The 22,876-nt window shown below is 44.5% G+C and overlaps 1 protein-coding gene across 1 annotated transcript in view; it reads right to left on the reverse strand.

The window, feature by feature from the left end:
* FRYL (FRY like transcription coactivator) overlaps positions 1 to 22,876 on the reverse strand; it is an 83,408-nt gene that overhangs the window by 55,397 nt on the left and 5,135 nt on the right. Inside the window, exon 2 of the mRNA XM_053458436.1 lies at positions 7,427 to 7,626. Within this exon, the coding sequence (XP_053314411.1) occupies positions 7,427 to 7,626 (200 nt within the window). The remainder of the gene's footprint in view (positions 1 to 7,426; positions 7,627 to 22,876) is intronic.

The raw sequence follows: 22,876 nt of genomic DNA on the forward strand, positions 1-22,876 counted from the left end.
GGCTGCAGCGTAAGATCTACACGCTGCCCCAGCTACATGACAGGGAAGTCAGAAGCACCGGTAATTTGAGGGGGGGGGCGGGGGGAGTGTTAAATGGGGGGCATACGGCATTTCTGGAGGCAGAGTGCTCTGTGAAATGCCCTTTTAACCCTCTATACGCCACTCTGCCTCCTGAATGCCTTAAACCTCCCTATTTGCCACTCTTCCCCATAATATGCCTTTTAACCCAATAAATGCCAGAGTGGCATATAGGGGGTATAAGGCATTTCTGGAGGCAGAGTGGCACATAGGGGGTCAAAAGGCATGTCATGAGGCACAGTGACCTATAGGGTTAAAAGGCATATCATGAGGCACAGTGACCTATAGGGTTAAAAGGCATATCATGGGGCACAGTGGCGTATAGGGGGTAGAAGGCATTTCTGGGGCAGATGTGCATAACTGGGGGGCAGGTTGGAAAATAGAAGGAAATAAAACCAAAATATTTTTCTCAATCATAGCTTTTATTAAAAAAAAAATAGTTTAGATGAATTAACATTTACTGGTAAAACTTTTTTGCTATAGGGTCGTCTTATATTCAGGCTTCCTTTTTTTCCTAAATTAAATCAGATTTGGGGGATCGTCTTATAATCAGGGATCGTCTTATAATCGAGCAAATACGGTAGTTCTCGCTTTTTTGGGACCCATTTACTAAAGGGAGTTTGCAGTACTCTCTCGCTTCGTTCTGAAGCGCCTGCTGCAGGAAGAGTGTTGCTGCCCCTCCATAATATATAGATACCCATTGAATTATACATTAAACAGGGCCATCAAAGCCCTTCACACTGGAGCGTCAGTGCTGACCCCTTATAAATATATATAAATACTGAAGCGAGTGAAAGGAAACCACAACTAAAGAAATGGCTCAGTGTGGTGATTCAGCAGGGAGAGTCACCCAAAATACCACATGACTGACAACAATGGCGGCCTCCAGGTCTAAACTACACCTCCCATAATTCTCTGCATAGCTTAGAGCACCAAAACACTACTTATTGATTCATTTAACCATTTCATGTTCAAGGAGGACTTGTTTGTTTAAAAGCAACATGCACATATGCACCGGTATCAGGGACCCCGGAGACTCCAACTCCTCTCACCCTTCACAGTAAAGACAAGTTCACATAAATCGGCTTGCAGATAAGTTTTGGCTATCGTTCCTTTATTCATTTTGTGTTTTTTTTTATCTTCCTGAGAGGGCGTTTGAGCCACTGGCATGATGCTAATGTTTTGATTCCACACACGGATGTGCGGCGTGTTTCGACAGAGCGCTGGAATGCAGACATACGCGGAGCACTGAGAAGTTAACCCTGGACGGTTCGTTGGCGATTATGCTACGTTTTACGTGATGCGACACCTTCCATGCCTCATCCGCTGTAATCAAACTCGGATCCTGCAGATAACACGTAACGATTAGAGATTTGAGGGTAGGGCTGCGGGAATTGGCAACGACATGATGCACAGACGAGGAAAAATGTCCTTAATCATTAAGAAATAAATGACAGGAAGGCCAACATTTCCCCAGGAGGTCCTTTGAAGGAAGGGCCGAGATAATGTGCTTGTATCAGAGGAAGCAAAAGGCTGCATCGCTTGCCTAATGTGCTGCATACTGAACACTCAGACACCGCTCAGGGGATCCATTACATGTTGTTTATACAGCAAGAACAAGCGAGCAGCATCAGGCTGAGAAAGAAACCGACAAGGAGCTGGATAATGAACTAATAATGAAAGCTTACAGCATAACCTTCAACCTCAATAGCCGGCAGATAAATCAATTATCTCTGTGTATCGGGGGGGGGAGATTTCGGTAACCCCCACATCTTCAATGTAACCACTTCAAGAATATGCAGAAGATCTGACTTTGTGTATGCCTATATGTCACTTATGTTACATATTAAATATGTGCTAGTGGACCTCAATTACATAGCGATTGCCATACATGTGTTGTGTTTCTCTGTATAATTCGCAGCGATCATTCCCTTCTGATGCCAGCATGGCTGTTATTTATTGTTTTATATAGCACCATCAAATTCCATAGTGCTGTACAATGGGTAGACAGGACGTAACAAGTAGTATGTAACATAACACTTTGACTTACAGAGACAACAGGTGGGGATAGAAGTTACTGCTGGGAAATAATATCTGTATTCCCTGCAAAATGCTGATCCTATCAGCTCAATAGTTTTCTATAGGAAAGCCTGACTGATTCAATGAAACCCTAAGATGGGACTGGGCAGCACGGGCCAGCATTATAGAAGATGCCCATTGATCCTGACCGTGCCATCACAATCACTCAGTTGGCGTTTAATTCTGACATGTTTGCTAGAATTTTAAAGGGTGCAACAAAAGACCCAGCGTTTGTTCCTAAAGGACATTTACATTGATTAACTACAAGGATTCACTTCAGACAATACAAAAATTGTGCCCCTTATAAATATATTATTTTATCTAACAAGTAGATACCCCTCAGAGAGCACCAATCACACGGTTAATTTGGTGTTATGTGGATATAGTGGGAGTGGATATATACATATTGTGGCCCAAGTGACGCGGCTCCGCTGTGATCAGAAGGGTGGAGAAATGTCATTCTAAGGGACCACCGCTTTGTGGAAAACGAATAGGCTGCGTGCTTCAGTTACAGGTCAGTAATGCTTGGAATCAGAAAGACGGCTCAAACGCCAGCAGCACACGTGGACGCCGATGATTCCGTAACAGACAGCTTTCTAGTCTAACGCCATCATTTACAGCTAGTCTAACACTCAATGTATCCTCTATCTTTTATTGTGAAGGTTTACACATAATTCAATGTGTTTATTTCACAGAGTGTATTAAATACAGAACTATTAAATAGCACTCAATATGAATAATTTCTGTAATTTCTGCGCCATTTTAAATGCACATCTGTAATAAACTGAACAGACGTGATCAGGAGCAGTAAATCTACCCATCAAAAGGCATCCTCTACAAGCTGCCTGACCTGTGAGCACGAGTTCAGTTACACACCGCAAGTAACCCGTACAACATATCAGAGAAAGCCTCTGCTACGTATCAAAATACTGCTTGTGTGGACGCTGATAAAAGGCATTGAGGCGTTTAGTAGACAGAGACCTCTACAATTACGACTAACTTAAAAAGCCTGGAATAAATTTCTTAGAGAAGAAAATAAAAGCTGTGACTGCGTGACATTCCCATTAAGGAAATGAAATTGGTTTTATGGCAGTTCAAAGAGATAAATAAATGTTTTATCTCAATTACTGTTTCTGTGCAGATAAAATACAAAGGCAAGCACACTAGAGATTCTGAAATATGCTCGTCTGGGTTAAATATTGAGCTCTTATTCACAAAGGCAGAAAGCAGCTGATGCGCGGTGACGCGCAAAGCATAAGGGGCAAGTTATATGGTCACATCCGACAAAGTAATGGTTCTCGGGCGGCCAGTGCAGTCACAGCGCGGTGTTGGTGGCGGCACATACACATGTACATGCATGTTCTCTCACACATCATTTCCAAAGCACACGCTACAGCGTTTAAACACGGGATTTGAAGATGTGCGTTTGCTTTGCTGATCGCGGATCATCTAGAAGCGCTGCACGTCACTTCATGCCTTCAGACAAGCAGCCTCACGACCTGTGCACAAGCAGAGCTGGAAGTGCCAGAAACATAACACTGAGACCCCCCGGATGGTACTCCCCCTCTGGCCACACCAGGCTTGAGCCAATGCCGTATTACCCAGGCAACGTAAATAAAAGCAATAATAATGATAATAAATGATTGCCTTTATGTGCAAGGAACTACTGGTATATGTCTGCGATTTTATTTCCCCCCAAAAAAGGTTCAACCACTTATATCTTTTCTGTTGCCATGGCTACAAGCACGTAACCTTTCAATTTTGTATGTCTTTTGACTGCAAGCTACAATTAAGCATTCTCTGACAAAATATGAACAGGGAATTTCACATGACTAAGTAATCCTTTCTAGTCGAGTCTGTATCGAGCGCTACGAAAAGCGGCATTTCTGATGCTAGATTCAGTTAAGTGTCTGAATTCAGCAGAGAGGGAATCAAAGGACTGCGACAGGGGTCTCAAGCAACATTCATGGGGTTAAATAATGCACGTGCACTCACGCACGTGCACTCCAGAAGTTTAAATGCTACTGTACGCAATCATTCCAGGCCGCACACACACCGTTACTCGCTGCTTCCTTGTCAATATCTGCAAACGCTCCCAATGGAGAGAATCTCTTTCCAAGTATTTGAAAGCACAGAGCAAGACCGCGGGGGAACGACATCTGAAGCCGTTACGAGGCAGCAGCGCTCACTCTGGTTTAGCAAATAAGCTCTGCCTGCAGCAGGCATGGGATATAACACCCGCTACACACGATTGTGTTTATCAAGCGGCGGCAGCAGAGATCATAATAAAGAGAAATAAGCCGCAATTCATCTTTACTCAACATGCACGGCGCATTCTCTTATGGGAAGTGCCTGGCATATAGTCACATTTAACTAAACGTTATCACGAGCGCGCCTCCTGGTAACGAAGGCTAACTCCATCACGCGCCATGTTCTCTTTAGCTATACATCTGCTGGAAATTCAGCTAGCCATGCGCATGACTGTATTCTATGTCCTTCACTAGCTCTGTAAGCACTGCTAATTGCTTGCGGTCACTAGGCTTTCAGAAAGACGCGTCGGCTGGCAGTTGCAGTATGCAGGCAGATGCTGGTGTTCTCTGCGGCAGCACCCAAAGGCTGAAACGTGTCTTCTGCCAGCTAACACCCAATATAGTTTGGTCTCCGGCTGCTTCTTCTGATGATGCTGTATGAACACAAATGGATTGTGCCAGTGACTGACCTCCTTGCATTTAAACAAAACATTTCACTTCATAGAACAGACTGTTATCTCACGGATGGTGGTGTCTGCGTGTGGGGGGCATACTGTGAATATGGAATAAAATAGGCATTTTCTAGTATAAATAGCAGTTCCCGTGTTTCATGTTCTTTGGATCCGTACGGGGCTGACAGAAGCATGCAGCGCGTGTGCGGAGCAGATATGGTGCGTCCGTGTGATGGTGGGCAGAGAAGTGCCGAGTCATTACACCGTGCCCAGAGATAGGCACTGCGACACCGCGCACCACCACAACAACCACAACACCCACCCACATCACAACGCTTTCCATACAGAACACATAAAGGCAAGACACCTGCCTCTCGCACGCACACAAACACACACCTGGACATGAAGCAAAAGGCCCTTTAGTGTTTTATCGCTCATAAAGTCTCTGCTCTGCTTCATAAAACAGGTGCCTCTCCTATTAATCTAAACGTCGTGCCGGGTAAAGGTCAGCTTGCTGAGGCTTCTCTACACCAACTGCTGCACAGAGAGATTAAAATCCCTAATGCAAGTATTTCCAAAGTGTATTTTACATTAACCCTTCAAAGATCATTGTGCTTCTCGGGAGACTACTGTCTTAGAAGAAAGTGCCATGCTAACATGATTTCTTTTACATTTTTATTTTTATTAATAAAATTATACACATGCACACAGCCCTGCTCAAAAGTTTGGGGTCATTTAGAAATGTCCTTGTATTTGAAAGAAAAGCTAATTCTCATTCCAAGTCCATTGAATCAGACATACAGCGTAGATGTTAATGTTGTAAGTGATTATTGTAGCTGGAGAGGGCTGATTGTTAATGGAATACCTTCATAGATATACAGAGGCCCTTTATCACTCCCATCACTCCTGCATTCTAATGGCACGGTGTGTTCGCTGATCCAAGTTTAAGTTTAAAGGCTAATTGATGGTTAGAAAACCCTTTTGCAATTATGTTGTTGTCCATGACACATACACTTCCCTGTCTATTCTGCACCTGTAAGCGAAAATTTACACCTGTAGTTATACTACTACCACATTGTGAAATGCAGCCAAATCAATTTCAGCAAGACGGCGTCCAATAATAACTACAACAAAGCGGAAGTATTTAAGATATTTAGATTGCTGCGTAAACATTAAAAGCCTGGACTTTAATAGCATCTACTCATGGCACATAAGGTCAGGCTTTAAATAAATGCAAAATGACGAAAGTTAGTACTTTTCCAACATACAATAAAAAGACTACTTAGACTTTTATTAAATATGAAAAAATTGTTTACATGAATTAATATTTACTAGTAAAACGTTTTTCCTGTAGGGTCGTTTTATATCCAGGCTTTTTCTTTTTTCCTAAATTAATATTCAGATATTGGGGGGGTCGTTTTATAATCAAGCAAATACGGTACATATCAATATTGATGATTCTGATTAACCCCTAATGACCTTACTGCAAAAACAACAAGATATGACTATAGGGTGTTTTTAAGAAGCTAATGTAAACAGAAACCTAGATTTATCTATATTATATGTATCTATATCTGTCTCTGGACCTGTGTTTAAAGGTGAGGAGCATACATTCATTTTATAATAGTGCTGCAATCGATAACTAATCTCTCTTGATTATCAGCCACTAAAATGTGTCAAAGGTAAGAGGACCGCGAGGTTCGCCAGTATTTCTAAAGCCGTCCATCACCTTACGCGGTGTAGCCGAGTATTCCAACCCTTTATATGAGCAAGCGGCTGAAATGAAACAAAAGTGGCTACGTCTTCATGATGACGAGCTCAAAGGACAGACAATCTGATCGCCAGGGGTCACAATGTATTTTATCTCCTGGAAAGCGGTTTTCTATAGTTCTATTTAGGTAACAAATTTATAAACAATGTACATCAGAAGTAAAACAAGTTAAACAATTCAAAAATTTTCCATCGTTTTTCCACCTCTGTGGGACTTGGTTTTATGAACTATTCTGAGGATTATATGAATTGTAATAAACACTCACCTGTCATTTGAATACATTGGTGTTTTTTCTATTGAAGTGCTTGACACACGCATGCGCACATCTGCCATAACACATCTAACCCTTATATTTTAATTTAAGTTGGACTTGACTTTACATATAAAACATATAATATAATATATATACACACACACACACACACACACACACAGTATATAATATATCATTAAACATTCAGAATAAATCATTAAAATAGAAAGCTGCTACAATGGATTTGCTTAAGATACTGAATAATGCAATTAGTACTTTGCCTAAACAGAACAGAGCCTTTAACAGCGGGTGCATACAGACTAAAAGATACACAGCAAGGTCACTAATCTGCCAAAAACCTTGGCATCTCTCATATTATATATATACACACACACACACACACACACACACACACATATATATATATATATATATATATATATATATATATATATTTACATATATATATATATATATATATATACATATATACACACACACACAGGGTGGCTAAGATGCTTTGTTGTAAAAACCCTAAACTCACCAATGATTCGGCCATCACAACTTCAATCTTCTTTTCTGCTTGCACAGCAAATTCTGCGAAGAGGCTCTTGATGACATACTCGCCAGGCTTGACATCCGGGTCGATGGTAATGTTTGACATGATCACGCTCTTCTTCTCCCAGGTGGAGTTGGTGATGGGCGAGACGCGACGCTTGTTTACACCGCTGCCCGGTGCTGAGGCTACAAGGAAACGAACACAAGAAAATGAGTTTCAGCGGAAATGCACATCAAACCAACACACATGTACACAGCGTACACCTCATCCTATGATTACATTACTTGGAGAAATATGCCCGCAAATTAAAGATGTGTGTGCTTACATGTCAAGAGATATACTAGGAAACACTTTACCATGAGGGGGGAAAAAACATAATATGTTGAGAAACACACATAATATACACACGGCTTATATAGTGTTAAAGGGACCCCAGCATCCATACACTAAACCAGCCCTATTTACTACATGAGTACCAAAAGTACTTAAAATCAAGTTGGCTCTCTCTTCTTCTATAGAACACTGTCTCTCTAAGATTCCCAAAGTCTGATAATCTGTCCCCATCACCTATACACCTCGCCATGCGCGGAAGGCTCTCCAATCGTTCGTATTGTTTATAGTGTTTATCCTGACTGGGAACGACGCACACGTTGGTAGAGGTTTCCCTTGCAGCACTCGGGCCGTTGATCACAGATTTCCCACAGAGCAGAGCACACCGCTAAGCCGCGGCCCCAGAACAAACCGGCCATTGTTTACTGGGAATAATGTGGCGAGTGTTCCGCGGCTGTGAAAGCCATATTCTGTCTTGCTTGTTATTGTCTGCGTAGAAATGTAAAGACCTCATGCTCATGTAATGTAGTATTCTTATCTCGTCTGCCGCACTAACACAATCTAGTGAATGAACACAGGGCGGCGATGCAATTAAAGGGGTACCATCCGTGTATTAAGGACCGGGGGGGGCAGCCTCCGATCTCTTTCCCTCTGGTGTCCAGGTGATCGGAGTCTCTGTTCCATACATTCGATAAACGCTGAGGCTTCCCCAGTGCCATATCCTGATGCTCACAGAAGTGACAACAAAACCCACAAGAGAGCAAAGAAAAGATGTGTCACGGCCCGCCTGCATCCCCGAGGCTGCCACGTGTGGGGTTATACTGGAGGCAAAAGAGACTCATATACCCCCATCAAAAAACTCCCGACATTTTATTGGATATTCCATCTTCAGCACAAGTTGCATTTATCACATAGATCATATATAATGAAATATTAGATATAAGTATTATAAAACCAATATCACATTACCCCACTAATTGGGTCACAGTGCAGCCACTGCTAATGACAAGTGGAGAACTATGGAGTCCAACAATCTTCAAGCAGCCTTTTAGCTGGCTGAGCAGCATGTGAGTTGTAGTCCCCAGCGGCTGCCCTGCTACAGGTGCCATATAGCACTACTACACAATATTACTTGAGCAGTTCCCTTATAAGACAATATATAACACAACATACTATATAACACACTAATAACACATGGCTCAAGTCACGAGCCACAGGTTATCTGTTTTATTGACTGCCAGTAGTAGTTCTAGCGCACGCTTCTGTCCGTTACACAAATATTGTAATCACAAACACCAAGTAGTTTGATTGCTCGTCCGTAACGCGCTTCGAGTGACTGCTATCGGTCCGCACTGGCCGGTCTTTATGTAAAAATGAACTTAATGCTGTAACTATTATTTCGTGTTTCGGTGACTTTATGATGCTTGCGCTATGCAGACTGAAACTTCGAGAAGCAAAGTCTGATCGTTAAGTTAATGGTTTGTGGGGGCCGCAACCTGCCTTTAATGATCCGGACTCATCCCTTTGATCCCTCTGCGTGTTGTGTTTCCATAACTACTTGGGAAATTAGTTCCATAACGAAGAAAAACCCAAATTAAAACAAACCAGTGAGTCAGACCCTCCACAAAAGAGAGGAAAAATACTCAAATTCCCTTTTCTATAAGAGAAAAGTGGAGATAGTAGCCAGCCGCTCACGATCAGTTACGACTACGGCGATAAAGATTTAATCTAGAGTTCCTGGAACAGAAGGCTGAAGCGGCCGGTGCCATGATGACGTGTGTTGGTGTACGGCCCTACGCAGGGTTAATGATTGATGCAAGAGCTGAAATGCACACAAAATATACTTCCTGATAACCACACACTACGGTCAGGCTGTTCTATTCATCATACCGGGCGAAAATAGTGCCAAGTTACATGAAAACAAACCAAAAGATGTAAAAAGTCACTTGTTTTAAAAGCAAGCATGTTTGTGAACAAAGAAATCTAATCTGCAGATGATGTAAAATATTTACATTGATGATGTCATCAGTTGCCGCAGACAAAAGGCTCCCAATTAAATAATGGTGGGTCTGTAAATTTAATTCAGAGTTAGTTAAGTGCAATTCATTTAGATTGAGTTAATGCATTATAATTAGTGTCAAATAAATGATAATAAAAAGCAATACTCTAAGCTTTTCGTGTATATTTGGGGTATAAAACGGAGAGGTGAAAATAGCTAGTTTTATGCTTTCAGAGGCAAGGAAGTAGTAATTTGAGATGTTCCGATAACGTTAAGCAGTTGATCTGGGGTGTGATAAACGGCTGGGTTTCTTTTCCAGATTCTACCTGCCACTCTTAGCAAACGTTGCAGAAAAGCAGCTTTATCCCTAGACGAAATGTTCATTTTTTGCGCATTTAATAAAGATGTGCGATTATTACTCAGTATTCAAGGATTTAAGCAATTAAACCCAAGCTCTCCATTAGCTGCACTTTCACAGCTTCTCGGAGGCCGAACTCCTGGTCGCTGGTGACGGTAATGTTTACCACGCACACGGCAGCGACACCAACACCGGCGCGTAACGCTTCCGGCTTAAAACCTAAGAGCGCTCCTGTCAACTTCTAGATACGCGAATGTGGCAGGTCCGGCGCTGAGGGCTATAGGAGTTGTACTCCAACCGCTGCTGAATGCCAAAGTTGGCCCAACCCTGCCACCGATGACACGCAGCTGAGGAGTGCTGATGAGGCAGGTGAGCGCAGATGACGGCTTCGTTATCTGCCAAAGGTTACAGCGATTACAATCACACCCTGTCTATTGTTTCATATCTACCCTCGGGTTACTGTCCTATAACTGCTGCCAGTCGGCAGATCAGAATTCCACCGGCTGCACACAATCATACAGGCGACTCCGATTACCAAGACAAACTGCACCCCTAAATCACTTTCATTCCAACAGAGGCCTGCGTGGTGGGTGGGCATCTGCGCAGTGTGGGGGTGTCGGCCTGTGCAGTGTGGGGGTGGCGGCCTGTGCAGTGTGGGGGTGGCGGCCTGCGCGGTGGGAGGAGTAGCAGGCAGCCTGTGCAGTGGGGGGGGGGGGCCGGCAGGCAGACCGTGCAGCGATCACATGTGCTGAGCCCTGGCCTCAGAGGAAGAATACTTGTAGTAACCTTGAGGACCTGGGAAGAGCTTTGACCTCCAGCAGCTACTTCAGCGTATATTTTGAAAACAAGCGATATTTAATACACGCCTTCAATCTAACATTTGCAGTGTTTTCCCAATAACACATGTATCAGAGTCTATCGAAGGTCTCGGTACTCACAAGGTTACCAAACCCTTAGTCTGCCAGGTCGTATGTTCTGTCTATAAACTTCAGCGGTTCGGGGATTTTTACCGTCGATTATGTTGGTTTTGGAGCATCACAAATCATGAATGATCTGTAAAGGTTTGGGGTTTTTTTTGTCATTCAACATCAGTGTTTACAATTCCATGTAGGTTATTCTTAATGAATAAAAACGGACGTCAAATGGTTGCTAAGCAACCTATCACCAATCATAAACTAGATGGCAGCGGGTGCAAAAGAATAAAAAGAATACTGAACAGAGTAAGAAAAACTATTTTCACAATCTCACAGCTTAAGAAGATTTTTTGGGTTCTGTAGCAACTACCTATTAGTGCTGGCTGCTAAATCACATGACAATTAAGCGTTCCCAGCAAAAATTAGGAATTAATAGAGGAGGTGGCACAGCACCATTAAATATCTGTATGTAACACTTCTGTAAACCTTATTCAGATCTAATTAAAAAAAAAATATATGTATAAAACATTTTTCTGCTAAAAGAAATAGCCAAACAAATACGAGCGTGATTGCAAAAAAAGTGCCGTTTTATGCTTTTAATGCCACAATATTCTCCATAAAATGCCTGTATGGACAAGCGCAGCAGAAGGGAGCGGATCTCGCTCCATAACTCCTCCATCAGATATCACGACAGGTGCTGATACCCCGAGCACGGGACCGGAGATAGGGCTCTTTGCAATGTGTGTTGTTACTAAAAATAAACGGGCGACACACGAACGCCTGAATGTTTGAATGCTTGCAATTCTTCAAAATAAGCAGATGCTGTATTAGATAATATTCCCTGCATTGCAAAGGTTCCCAATTCCCATCATTCAGTCACAGTACGCAGGATACAGCGGTGTGCGAGGAATGAATGAGCGTGTGCTCCGTGAACAGGTACACGTAATCGCACCGCACCGGGTAATGCGTTTCCGTGATGAAAGTCACTCCTAGGATTTAGGGTTACCCGGTAATTCCTCGTATTTCTCTTTAGATGGGATATGTATGAAGGAGCTCTTAATTACACAGCACCCAGCAAGCGCCATAAACAGATGGAGAGCTATTGGTCTAATTGATGAGCGAGAGCTGGCCCTCCATCAGGAACGTTAAACACCACTAGATACACACAAATTTGAGGATCTATTTTCCCAAATGTCAAAGCAGCCATCACAGCGTGGCATCGGATGAATGCACCGTTTCTCCAGTGAAGCAGAACCATCGGGGGCTCAACCGTAGCCGTTACCCCCGTCCTACAATATCCGGCAGCACAGATGGAAATCGGCACCTCGCTCCACCTCTGACTCCTCGGCTCTTAGTTGACCAGATACCACAATGTGGGCTACTGTCAGCTTCCGTGAGCTCGTGTGTTCACCCGCTTAATCATCCCTTTCCTAACCCACACCATCCGTGTTCCAGCCAACTCCCCGCAAGTAGCCATTAAAGTGTCCGCATCACGCTAAATGACAGAGGTGCTCCCTAAACATGAAGTACGCGCTACTTACACGCCAACAAGTCAATCGCACGCTTACATTTTCAGCTACGCAGACAGAACTTTGCAGAGCCTTATGATTTAGGGTGAACACCACGGCTTCTAACACTGTACGGGGTGTATAGCGGTGTGTGTGTGTGTGTGTGTGTGTGTACGTGTGTGTGTGTGGTGCGGTTATCGCTCTACTAAGAACTCACAAGGAAGTCAGTAATGATTCTTCTCATTCCCTGTCAAGATTCCAATATGTGCAAAAAAAAAATTCTCCAATACCTCCAAGAAGGATGATGGGGATTGTAGTGCCATGGCAGTGCTTTGAACGCTGTTGCTGCGTGGCTGGTACCGGGTAAAGCGGAATATACAGCGTTTTATTTTGTGCTTTAGTAGGCGGGATGGCGTTTCACTATTTCACGTCTGAGTCTAAAAAAGACGGTTGTCTGGAAAGTGTTTTAAAAAAAGCCATGACTAATTACAGTGTTTCCATAATCCCGCGCCCTGCGAAGTACCACCCAATGTTTGCTTCCTGTTGATGTAGCAATAAATGGTAACGGTTTTGTAACCGAGGCCAGAAGCATTTCTTTACTTTCCCCTCAAAGCCAAAAGTCTTAAAGCAACACGATTAATACGAACCTCCGCCAACGTTTCCCAAACCACGCGAATCCGAGCCAGGAACGGCGGTCTGTACCGTTCCATCTCACCAAAACCTCTCACTCCAGCGTCACCCGTCTGGTAATTATTTACAATATGTTATTCGTTTCCCGGCAACAGGCTCCTGGGTCAATCAGCACCGAGTACCAGCGCGGCAACACACGGCCATCTGGAGCGCTTAACATGGGCTCGAAGTCCACTTCCCAAGCACTGCACATCATTCACATGTAATAGCGGCCATGTATTTACCCTGGGAACCCTCGAAGCGCAAAGACGCAATCCACACCGCGGAGCGCCAGGATATGATGTCATATGTTAACGGTGTGAAGCGTCTAGTAACGCATCATAAGGAGGCTGTGATGACAGCGTTCAGTGGGCCTTTTGGGGAGATCACACGTCTCTCTTGTAAAAAGCGGCACAGCAAAGAGGCAGATTGCCCAAGTGGGTGAACTGCCCCCCCCTCGGCCACATTATGTCACTGGATATAGACTGCATCATTTACAAAATATATTATGTTTATTCACTAAAGATTGAGCTGGCAGGAGAGTTGCAGTTTCATCTCCCTAACCCAACGAGCTTCAGCTTCAAGCACAGCTTGGATGGCCCTGTATAAACCTTATTTAAATCAGTTAGATCCTGGAGGTCATCCCATCTATTTAACAATGCATTATGCAGGGCCATCTCAGATACATTTACCAGGCATTACGCTCTTATAACGCACTCAGAAACTTGGAACGACAACTATTGCTTCGGTGAATAAAACCCTAAGAGTTGGAAAGTTTTTGCCACAGGTATGCTTTAAAAAGTTAAGGTTCAAACTTAACCCATTTATAGCTGAATTTGAACAAAGAGCTTGGCATCCAACGGCACAGCCACGGTACACCTTAACTCACACGCTACACTCCGATAAAAACCATCAGAAACTACTAAAAAGGCACACATGCGGAAGATCCGTATCGATCTCGTCAAGGACTGAAGCAGAAGCAGCCCGGCAGATCAGAGAAACAAAGCAGACATGCGCGTTGAGGACGGCTACATACTTTATTCTGCACAGATGAAAGAGGCTTCATGGGACACCGAACGGTCACCATAACCTGAGCCTACCTACAAACTATTCTGCTCTATATTCTAAACATGCGATAAAGAAACAAGGTGTCAATGTACAATTCTTTTCACACTTATTATTATTATAATTAATATTTGCACGTTCTTTATCCGAGCGTTACACAGCACAGGGCTGGAATTGCATAGCCGCACATCTGTTTACTCTTCTGAGATCTCATCATGCAGGTACATGGCGATAGGGCCAAGCTTTCGGGATACTCAATGGTGGGGGGGGGGCTTTGGGCACACAAAAATACACATGCCCAAGTTTTTCTAGCTATGGTGCTCAATGGAAGTTTTCCAATAGGTTTAAAAGATATGCGGGCATTTTACTTAAGAAGGACGCCGATTCGGACTACACATAAACCAGGCGGACCACGTCAATTATCTCATCGTCCGACATCCAGCGCTGGAGCCGGAGATTAAATGGAAAGGTAGCCTGCGCTAAGTGGTGCGTGGTCAAGATTATTACATAACGTAATGACGGCAAATGTATTTCTATAAATGCACTTAACTCTCCGTGTGCCAGAGACACGAACATAGCAAGCAAACAAGAACATCCAGAAGCCCCGACTCCCTGGTGTTTAGAGGTCGTTCTCAGCATATTACCCCAGAAGGTCTTATGGGAGTTTGCCCCTATCGAGTATAATGTATATTACTTGCATTAGACAGTTTATATTTATGTACTCATTGTACAGCTCTGCGGAATATAGCATCCAGCTTTAACATCAAGCCAATCGGGGATAAAGTAAATATACTCCTAGTTGCCGATTTTTTTCTGAAACGTGTTAATTGGGGGCTTATTCGGTAAGCAGTGAGGGCGACTTGTTCAACTATATACTATCTATGCTTTCTGTGCAGCCAACCAGGCGATTCTCTCCTGCAGGAAAAGGTCGAGCTGACCCCGTACAATGGTTATTTTTAAAAAAGGTTAAATTTGGGACTGTTTAATGAGCACCCCTCCCCCTCCAAATTTATTCACTAAAACCCATGGTTTAGCTTTCTAATTCGGGTGCATCTCAAGCACACACAGCTTTGCACCGGGTCATAGAGCAGGAACACACGCTTTGGCACTTCATTAAGCAGCGCAAGCAATTAATCCCAGCAAGTTCCCGGCTGCAGAGAAAGAATGTACTAGAAGCAACGCATCACTTCAGTTATATAACGCTGGCAAACCCTCACAATTACTGATTAAGGAATATTCAAGGGCTCGGTATTTTCCCCAGCACCGGATTCCAGTAACGTCACATATACCAGTTACAGCTGCTCACCAAAACTAAGATGCCACAAAGGGGTGGGGGCTGGGCAACAAACTCTCCTATAGAAGCCAGGGCAAAGAAAGGGGGCAACTCACACTTTCTTCAAAGGGAGCTTTATATATATATGCGCACCCGGTAACATTTATTTTCTGTGCTCCTTAAGCAATGTTAGCAGGTACCTGATCGCCCGTTTCTTTAACTACATGTCATTAAAAAATGCTGACAGTGCAATATAAAAAGAGTAGGCAATTTTTTTTTTTCATTTTTTTTTCCCATATGTTGTGATACCATCACATTCTGACCAAAAAGTACTATATATAAAATAAAAAATGTAAAAATATATATAATATATTATATATTATTATATATGCACACACACGACAGACTGAGCGCTCGAACACAAATGTTTAAACTGTACAGACGGCAAACAAACAAGCCTCTTAACAACGCCAGAGGGGGCTTACTAATTCAGCATTTTGGAAATCACTTTATTACGCTGGCATCATTTTTACCATGCATGCAGGGGGAGCCGTTTGAGAGCAGAAATGTTTCGCAATGACGCCGTTTCATGGACGCATATAACGTAGGCATAGACTCAAATAAGCCATTCCTCGTTCCTAAAGTAGTGTCAGAGGTGTAAGAGTTAAAAGGATCACGCTTAAACTTTCACAAAAGAAAGAAAAAAGATCATGCCGAAAACGTTGGCACCCAGTCTGCATCCTGACTCCCGGCCGCATGAATGTCACTTCATTGTTGTCAGTGAAAGAAAAAAAAGCTCGACTACGACGAAACGATTGCCAACACAGCAACAACATAGTGTTGGATAAGCAAACCGGTAAAGCCAGGTCCACGGATCTTTATTGTGTGGGGTCAATAGATGAAGCGACAATTAGATTCTCTAAAATACCACTTGCAACACTTAAAGAAAGAAGTGAAAACTAGGCTTTATAATTGATTTCACAAAATGAGGAAAAGACAGGAAGTGGAGAGTGTAGAACAAAATAACTTCCCCCAGGACCCTGTGGCATTTTAGGGCATGGAAAGCAATCTGGGTGTTTGAGAGTCCCTGCATCCTTTCAGGTTGCTTTACTAATGTTACTGGGTGTTATTTACTGGCCTGACTCTGCCCCTGTGTTCTTTTACACTTCGGCTCTTCAATGGACTATGTATAGTCTTTTGTTGCAGGACTTACATGGCTGACAACCTCAGTAATGAGGTGCATTGTGGGTACTGTACACCCCACTTTCTCACAGCTCCAGAATCCCTGGTATTTGGAAGCATTCAGCTGGCAGCGCTGCCCGTATCGTGTAGCCTACATAACCTCCGATAATTCCTTCCCACATTAGATCCGCTCCAGGCTGGTAATGGTGAGGTTCTGAGAGTTTATAACCTTCATCACAGCGATATGCAGCTGGCTTTAGTTTCCAGAATGTATGAAATAACTAGAACTGCCAGTGTACAGCATGCATTCCATACTGGCCCGCAACACTCAAAATCTAGTATAGCATGCATCCTATAAGCTCCTGTACCATTCAGAGTCCGGCACAGCATGCATCCTATGAGCTCAGAGTCCGGCACAGCATCCATCCTATAAGCTCCTGTACCATTCAGAGTCCGGCACAGCATCCATCCTATAAGCTCCTGTACCATTCAGAGTCCGGCAGAGCATGCATCCATAAAATCCCATACCGTTTATAGTCTGGCACAGCATGCATCCTATAAACTCCTGTGTCATTCCGAGTCCGGCACAGCATTCATCCTATAAACTCCCGTACCATTCCATGTATAAACTACAGCATCAGCCGGCCTTCAAGTACAGCTCGCCACCCATAGCCCGCATACTGGGTGCGGTACCTGCATGTATCACCCATATAGCCTCCAGTAAATCTGGCTTCAAACGGGCCGAGTCAGTATGTCGGTTAACGGGAGGCTTTAACCGACACCAGACCCAGAGGCGCAGAAACCGGGACACCGCAAGGGGCAGCCCTTCATTACTGGGGCATTCAGGGCTCTGCGTCTAAACAGCATTCCGTGCCGCCGAACAGGGAAAAGGCTTATCGGCTGCGGAGCGGCGGCCCGATCACGGCGGACATATAAACGGTTACTCACAGTGACTGCTCCAGGACTTGAGCAGCGACTTGATGCTGATCTCAAAGAACACGGACTCCTGCAGACTCAACATGATGGCCGGCGGCCGCGGTCACTCTCTTCTCAGAGGCTGCCGGTGTCGCTGCTTCATTACATGCAGGCTCGGAATGACGCACGGCTCGCTGCAGACACTCGGCAGGGACGGGGGGGAGAGAACACCCGGCACACTATACTGTCAGAGGGGCTCAAGGACATCCCCACCTCTCCTGCGGCGGGAACATCAAGTCACCGCACGGGGGATTTAACCCTGTGCTACCCGGGGCTCGGCGCTTGTTGGTAAACAGACGAGGAGCTGCGATCAGGAAGCCCACGGACAATCTCTCCACATTCCGTGTGACTCAATTAGTTAAAACGCGTCACAGGATCTCGCGTGTTCCCATCAGCAGCTGGCCGCCGTCCTGCTGCCCGTCTCTGGCCGGGGCATTCTTTCCACGGCTCCTGTCACGGAGCGGTGACCGGGTATATGCACTCGAGATGCCGCTGGAAAGGGGATGTAACGAGCCCCGAGCCGCCGCTCTCACCAATTACTTAGCTAATTTCAAAGTGTCTTTCCGGTCCCTCAAAGCGTCTGACGCCGGCTCCTAATTGCAGCGCCCACTTACATTACAGCACTGCCATAAAGTGCGGCGATATGCATTAACCCCTTCCCGACTGCATTCGTTCAGTGAGGGATTTTATTTGCTATAGTTTGTGACATTAAAAGGGTCTTCATTACAGATCCATGAGGGAGCCAAGCGCGTCACCAACGTACCGGCTGCATCAAACACACCGCCGGACATCATCCGCCCGACAAAAGCCTCTTAAAGCGGCCCTGCAGCTCGGCGCCGAGAAAATGCTCTTCCCTTATGAGTCACAATCCCCTTTAGCAATGAAATGGTTAATCAAAAGAAACCGTGACAGACGCCCATATAAGGCCTGCATTAACCCTCTTCTTCCTGGCATCACTTTGTAAATCACATACTTAGTTTGCTGCAGCTAAAGGGCCAGGTGCCCAGGTGTGTGTGACGGGCTTGTCAGGGGAGCGGAGATTGCGATATATATATTATATTATGCGTGCGCACATATACATAATATATACATAATACTGGCCCTTACGTTACAGTGATGGCGTACTGGGGGAAAAGCATCTCCAGTAAAAGCGTCACCAATTGCATAGATGTTGACACCACAAACTATCGGTAAAGGGGCTCTTTCCATTTCCATTTTGTTAACACTTAGCGAGTCGCTGCGTAGAATCTTCCTGATGGACTATTGAAGCGTTGATATTTCAGGGTCTGCTCATTTCGAAAGTTCCCAGGCGTGGTTATGGGGGGTTTAATCTTTTGATGGAAAGTAAGCGTGCAAAGATGGTGCTGAACGCGGTGTCTCAGACATGTAGTGACATGGTGTGAGCTGCCACGCCGCGCAGCGCCCGCTACTACCGCTAATCCTGTCACTAGCACCTGGCAGCCAGTGGAACTGCAGCGTCTCAGATAAACCATTCGAGGCTCCGGATGTGGGAATCATCACTCCTGTTATTGAGCATCACACCTGTCTGCTCCAGTGCTAGGGCTCGCTAGGCATATTTGCCTTCGTTTCCCATGATCCCTCGCTCTGCCATGGAATGCCGATATCCTCCAAGCAGGATGGCACTTCCTATACCCAGAATGCCCCCAGCACTCGCGTACCGCCGCGCACCCTCCAAGGGTCAACGTGATGAAGCAAAAGCATTTTCCTGCTAAACGTGCTGAAACCAGGTGAAATGTGTGGAATTCTGTGAAATATCTCGCACACAGTGTTTGCACAGAGCTCCATTCCCCCCGCACATCACTGAACAGACGAGCCGTTTCCCGAACACTAAGCGCTATCATTTCAAAAGGGGGCAAATATTGTGACTGTGCAGAGCGGGCGCTGATCCGGAGCCTGTATGCTCACAGCTGGCATTTTCTATCACCCGCGAACCCGCTCTGTAACAGACCGCGTGGCACAGCAGCGATCCGACGCCTGAGAGCGGCTGCCAACAACAAAATTCTTCACATTGTCAAGCGGATGAAAGAAAAACACCGTCCCCAAAACGCGACTTTAACCCGTAAAGCACCGGGGGGCATGGCGATGCATTCACGCAAACAATACAGCCCTCCAAACACATTCAAATATCAAACGAGCGGGCTCAGGGCACCCCGACCGGTACTCACGTAGTTAAATACTTTGCCGCCCATAAGAGAACACAATGCACCCCTTGCGCTAAAATGTGCCGGGGAGGAATCACAAAGCAAAGAGCAGCTGCTGATCCAACGGCTCCCTCTAATAACACTTTTCAGCTTGTTTCCATCAAAATCAAGAAAAGAAAAAAAAAGACTTATCTCAAGCACCCAAAAAACACAACAGCTTTTCTCCACTAGTTTATGAAATACAAAATATTACAGGGGAAATGGACACAAAACCCCCTCAGAAGAGTAACTCGCAGTGTCACATCACGATAAACACAAATAAAATCGTTATGTCATTTACTATTCTGTACGCATCCCATTGTGGTGGGATGGGGCTTTAAAAAACAATAAATAACATTGTGACCACAAAGAATTTCAACACTTTTAAAATCTTTCAAACCAAGAGAAGGGAAATGTATACATTTGCGAAGGTGTTCTGAGAGTGTGGTAGATAAATGGATCAGCCTCCCATTAGAAATGGTAGAGGCTAATACATTGAGGGAATGTAAAGATGCGTGAGAAAGGCATGAAGCTATCCTGACTCTAAGGCGAGATTATTAACGGCCGATAAAGGGCAGACTGGACAGGCTGCTTGTGATACCGTCCGCTCTAGCAGCTCATCTGCGCTTCACATATACATGGATCCCCTACAGATCTTCTATACGGTCACCCCAAAGACACCAGACATATAGTCTCAACACCCCTCTCCAATAAGAAACACTTATGGTGTAAAGGTACATATATAAAAAAAAAAAAAAAAAAAAAAGCAACCCCAACAAAGGGTTACAGGAACCGAATCCCAATGAGGAATTCTGGATGCGAGTGGTGCTGCCGGACTAAAGTCACCAAACAGCAGCATTTCTAGCCAAAGTGCCATTTCTCTGGATGGAGACGGCAAAGGATACAGCTTCCATAAGCAATCAATGATGGAAAAACCCGGGCATGGCTGCCGCTTTAACGGCATAACATATAAAAGCACCTCAGAATATTAGAGAACAGCCATTAATCCCACCGTCATTTAACGCTGCGGCCGCGAACCAGGCTGGGATTACGCATTCAGCAAGAGCGATAAACAAAAGGCTTATAGAACATAGCTGGACATGCGATGGACCAAGGGACACAGACAGGGGTTAAAAACATGACTGTCCCATAATTTATTGATTTATATAGCGCCATCATATTCCGCAGTGCTGTACAATGGGTACACTGATAGAAGCGAAACGTGTACAGTACAATGTATCAGATGGACATGGTATATACGCCTGTCACCCGAGAGACCACACTTGGCTGCCTCGTTATTGGGACGGTGCTGGATGTTCCCGTCCGAGGTCACACAGAAGTAAACGGCCCACAAGCTCAGCGAGGAAACAAAGTGTTCCAGTCCGACCATCGCTGGGGAAACGGCACAAGACGTGGACAAAGGACACAATGACAGGAAAAGCAGCTGATGTGCGATCTACGCAAAGTCACACACTGCGACGGCCACGATCTTGCCGCTGGCTCGAGGAATTCTAATGCAGAAATCAAGACAAGATATCCGACCTTACAAAGTTCCCTGCAAAATACATCTTAAAGCTGCTTATTACGAGACTGTATTAACGCATTGGGATACGGGGACCTAGCCCTTCAATGTGACGCAAGCGTTATAATGTATTTATATCGTATGCCGGCATGCAGTGTTTGCACTGGGCAGCCTCGAGAGACTTAACGGATGGGAACTGTGATTGGCTGCCACGGCCAAGCCCCCAAACTCTTTCATATGGATTCAAACTTATTTTCACGTGCCATTTTATGATAATCTTCTAAGAATTTTGCAGTTTTTTGTACTCCAAAATAGTAAATTTACAACAAATCAGTGTTTCTTTTGCATCTACCTCACAGCGTTTCCCTTCATTAAGCATGAAGAACAGCCGCCCCGAACCACATCTTTACACTAGTAGGACAGATTGGCTGACATTTATTTTCATGCTAGATGGTGCAAATAATGTTTAAGTGGAACTGCATCTTTAAGCACAGAGCATTTTCGGTACACTTCTTGCTGCAGCAGTTCGAAAAGGTTATAAAGGGTTAAAAAGCCAATCAGACGAGTAAGTCAGGTGCGTGGCGGCAAAGGACCGCCGAAGAGCAAATGCACTACAGAGAATCTTTAAAATATTTACCATAACAAAAAGACAGCCATTATTATGTATCGATTGATATAGCGCCATCATATTCTGCAGCGCTGTACAAAAGCCTTAATGCTGTGTGATTAACGTAACGTTTTCTTTTCCCAGTGACAGATCACCATTAACAAAGCTTGGAAAGTTGGCAGCTACAGTTTGTGCAAAAGAAAAAAAAAATACAATACCCCCCCCCCCAAAAAAACAAAACAAAAAAAACTACTAATACTAAAAGTAACGGCAAAGTATTAATCCTCCCACAGCCACAACACAATAACCTCCTTTCAATTATAAACTTGACAGCTGCTCCAAAACAAATTCCAAACTCATCAAGAGCCCCAGCCATATCGCTTTCATCCACAGCCGTGCGCGATCCAAACACTGCATCCAAACGTCACACACGGCCCTCTAAAGCTTGAAACGGGCATGCTGGGGAGGGGGGGGATTGCTCATACCTACAACGTCCGAGTTGTATCAATGCCATGGGTGGTTGCTTTCAAATAACACTTTGCCCTGGATCGGCCCCCAACTTTCAGTTGTAATTCGAAGGCTGTATGGCCTATATGGAAACAGAACTGGCTCTATTGATACGCCCGTCAGTGATTACCCGGGCAGCTTCTTGATCTCAGAAGACCGTGTTGGTGGTTGTCTCCATCTGTTCTTCACCACTACGCTGCTTCAAAAAGCAACACAGGAGAGAGCCAAGAAAATTCATTCAGAAAGTACTCTTTTCTCAGAGACTTCGAGCACGGATTAAGCGATTGCAGAGGCGTGATAAAACACACCGTATTTGGAGTGAAGA

This window comes from Spea bombifrons, chromosome 1 (assembly GCF_027358695.1).
Source record: "Spea bombifrons isolate aSpeBom1 chromosome 1, aSpeBom1.2.pri, whole genome shotgun sequence".
NCBI classification, from domain to species: domain Eukaryota; kingdom Metazoa; phylum Chordata; class Amphibia; order Anura; family Pelobatidae; genus Spea; species Spea bombifrons.